Source organism: Oncorhynchus mykiss, chromosome 21 (assembly GCF_013265735.2).
Source record: "Oncorhynchus mykiss isolate Arlee chromosome 21, USDA_OmykA_1.1, whole genome shotgun sequence".
Classification (NCBI taxonomy): domain Eukaryota; kingdom Metazoa; phylum Chordata; class Actinopteri; order Salmoniformes; family Salmonidae; genus Oncorhynchus; species Oncorhynchus mykiss.
The window spans coordinates 7048290-7051185 of record NC_048585.1 but is presented as its reverse complement, the minus strand read 5'-3'; the positions used below and the strand labels follow the sequence as shown (position 1 = coordinate 7051185).

The 2896-nt window shown below is 52.5% G+C and overlaps 1 protein-coding gene across 1 annotated transcript; it reads left to right on the top strand.

The window, feature by feature from the left end:
• The first annotated feature begins 278 nt into the window (after positions 1-278).
• Positions 279-2290, top strand: LOC118942846 (potassium voltage-gated channel subfamily A member 1-like). Its single transcript, XM_036956708.1, has one exon. It carries the CDS (start codon positions 505-507, stop codon positions 2197-2199), a length of 1695 nt encoding a protein of 564 aa, XP_036812603.1. The 5' UTR covers positions 279-504; the 3' UTR covers positions 2200-2290.
• The last annotated feature ends 606 nt before the right edge of the window (positions 2291-2896 follow it).

Here is a 2896-nt window from a genome sequence, read left to right as displayed (position 1 = left end):
TCAAGATGTGGAAACCCCCCCCCCCCTTCAGTTAGGAATGACAGATTGTCTAACAGAGAGACGTTTTCAAAGGCTTCTCAGACAGCGGTTGGTTGAACAGCTCTTTAGACATCAGGAATGCTCATTACTTTCTCATCCGGGGTTCGTTCTCTCTCTCTCCTCTCTCCCCCCCCCCCCCCCCCCCCCCCCCCCTCTCTCTCTCTGTGTCTCTATCCAGCTCTCTCTCTCCCTCCCTCCCTCTGTCTCTCTCGGTATTATTTACTTTCCCGAGAGAGACCAGGGAGCACGCGCGCTCATGGCTAAGCCTCGTCCCTCGTCCGTTCCAAACACACATACAGTATTGTTTTATCGGCGGAGGGCGCGTTGGATTTGATCCAGCTTTAACTGCTGCTGCTTGTCAGTTCAGCTGTCGGGGTGAAACCGTTGGAGGGGTTATTGTTGTTGGTTCAACACTACAAGTATTTTCCGTTTTTATATTTATAAAGCCTATTTAATGGATACGGTATGGAGATAGCGCTGGTGAGTTTTGAGAACGGCGGAGCGAAAGGAAGCGGTGGCAATGCCGGAGATGTAGCCTGCCGTAACGCGCTGGATCACCCTCAACCTCCGCCGTTTGTCCAAAGTGGACTCAGCGAGCTGGGCTACAGCGGTCACAAAGAGATTAATACAATCGGGAGTCCCAAACCGAGGACGTGGAAAATCAACGATATGAATAACACTTTGAGTTGCAACGAGAACGTGATGGATGCGCTCTGGCGCGCAGACCACAGTCCCCATCTGTTGGACGATGACATGTTGGATATTGAGCGCAGAGACATGGACAACAACGAGAGGGTGCTGATCAACATCGCTGGGTTAAAGTACGAGACACAGCTAGGGACACTCAACCAGTTCCCCGAAACGTTACTGGGGGACCCCTATAAGAGGATCAAATACTTCGACCCGCTCCGGAACGAGTACTTTTTCGACCGTAACCGGCCAAGTTTCGACGGGATCTTATATTTCTATCAGTCGGGAGGTAAGATCAGACGACCTGTCAATGTGTCTATCGACGTGTTCGCCGATGAGATTCGGTTTTACCGACTAGGGGAAGAGGCCATGGAACGGTTTAGAGAAGACGAGGGGTTTATTAAAGAAGAAGAGAAACCGCTACCGCAGAATGAGTTTCAGAAACAAGTCTGGCTCATATTCGAATACCCGGAGAGTTCCAGCCCCGCGCGAGGCATCGCTATAGTCTCAGTGCTGGTCATCACCATATCCATTATCACATTTTGCATGGAGACACTACCGGAGTTCAGGGACGAGAGGGAGCTACCGGTCACCAGTCGGCCTGGTAACAACACCGTTCCGCGTCCCTCTCTCACATTCACAGACCCTTTCTTCATAGTGGAAACCACTTGCGTGATATGGTTCACTTTTGAATTCATAGTGCGTTTCTTCGCCTGCCCCAGTAAGTCGGAGTTCTCCAAGACCGTCATGAACATCATAGACATCATGTCTATCCTGCCTTACTTCATCACGGTGGGCACAGAGCTGGCGGAGCAGCAGGTGGAGGAACCGCAGGAGCACGGCAACGGACAGACCATGTCTCTGGCCATCCTCAGGGTCATCCGGCTGGTCAGGGTGTTCAGGATCTTCAAGCTGTCCAGACACTCCAAGGGGCTTCAGATATTAGGACAAACCCTCAAAGCCAGTATGAGAGAGTTGGGGCTGCTCATTTTCTTCCTCTTCATCGGAGTAATCCTCTTCTCCAGCGCTGTGTTCTTCGCCGAAGCGGACGAGCCCGAATCGCATTTCTCCAGCATCCCCGACGCCTTCTGGTGGGCCGTGGTCACCATGACAACGGTGGGCTATGGGGACATGAGGCCGGTGACAGTGGGGGGGAAGATAGTGGGCTCTCTCTGCGCCATCGCCGGGGTGCTGACCATCGCGCTGCCGGTGCCTGTCATCGTGTCCAACTTTAACTATTTCTACCACAGGGAGACGGACCAGGACCAGTCTTCTCTGAAAGACGACCCGCCCAACAGCAGTCAGGACAGTCCTCAGTTAAAGAGGAAGGACAGTAAGGGATCTGCCAAGTCGGGAGACGAGGAGGACGGAACAGGAGCGGAGAAGGAGAATATCAAGGCTAACAGCAGCATGAACATTAAACGATCCCTTTACGCGTTCTGTCTGAACAAGACGGAGTCGGACCTGTAGTCCCCACAGACAGACTGACAGACAGTAGTCCCCACAGACAGACTGACAGACAGTAGTCCCCACAGACAGACAGACAGACAGACAGACAGTAGTCCCCACAGACAGACAGACAGACAGACAGACAGACAGACAGACAGACAGACAGACAGACAGACAGACAGACAGACAGACAGACAGACAGACAGTAGTCCCCACAGACAGACAGACAGCCAGACAGTAGTCCCCACAGACAGACAGACAGACAGACAGTAGTCCCCACAAACAGACAGACAGACAGTAGTCCCCACAGACAGACAGACAGACAGACACAGACAGACAGACAGACAGTAGTCCCCACAGACAGACAGACAGACAGACAGTAGTCCCCACAGACAGACAGACAGACAGACAGACAGACAGACACAGACAGACAGACAGACAGACAGACAGACAGACAGACAGACAGTAGTCCCCACAGACAGACAGACAGACAGTAGTCCCCACAGACAGACAGACAGACAGACAGACAGACAGACAGACAGACAGACAGACAGACAGACAGTCAGACAGACAGACAGACAGACAGACAGACAGACAGACAGTAGTCCCCACAGACAGACAGACAGACAGACAGACAGACAGACAGACAGACAGACAGACAGACAGACAGACAGACAGACAGACAGACAGACAGTAGTCCCCACAGACAGACAGACAG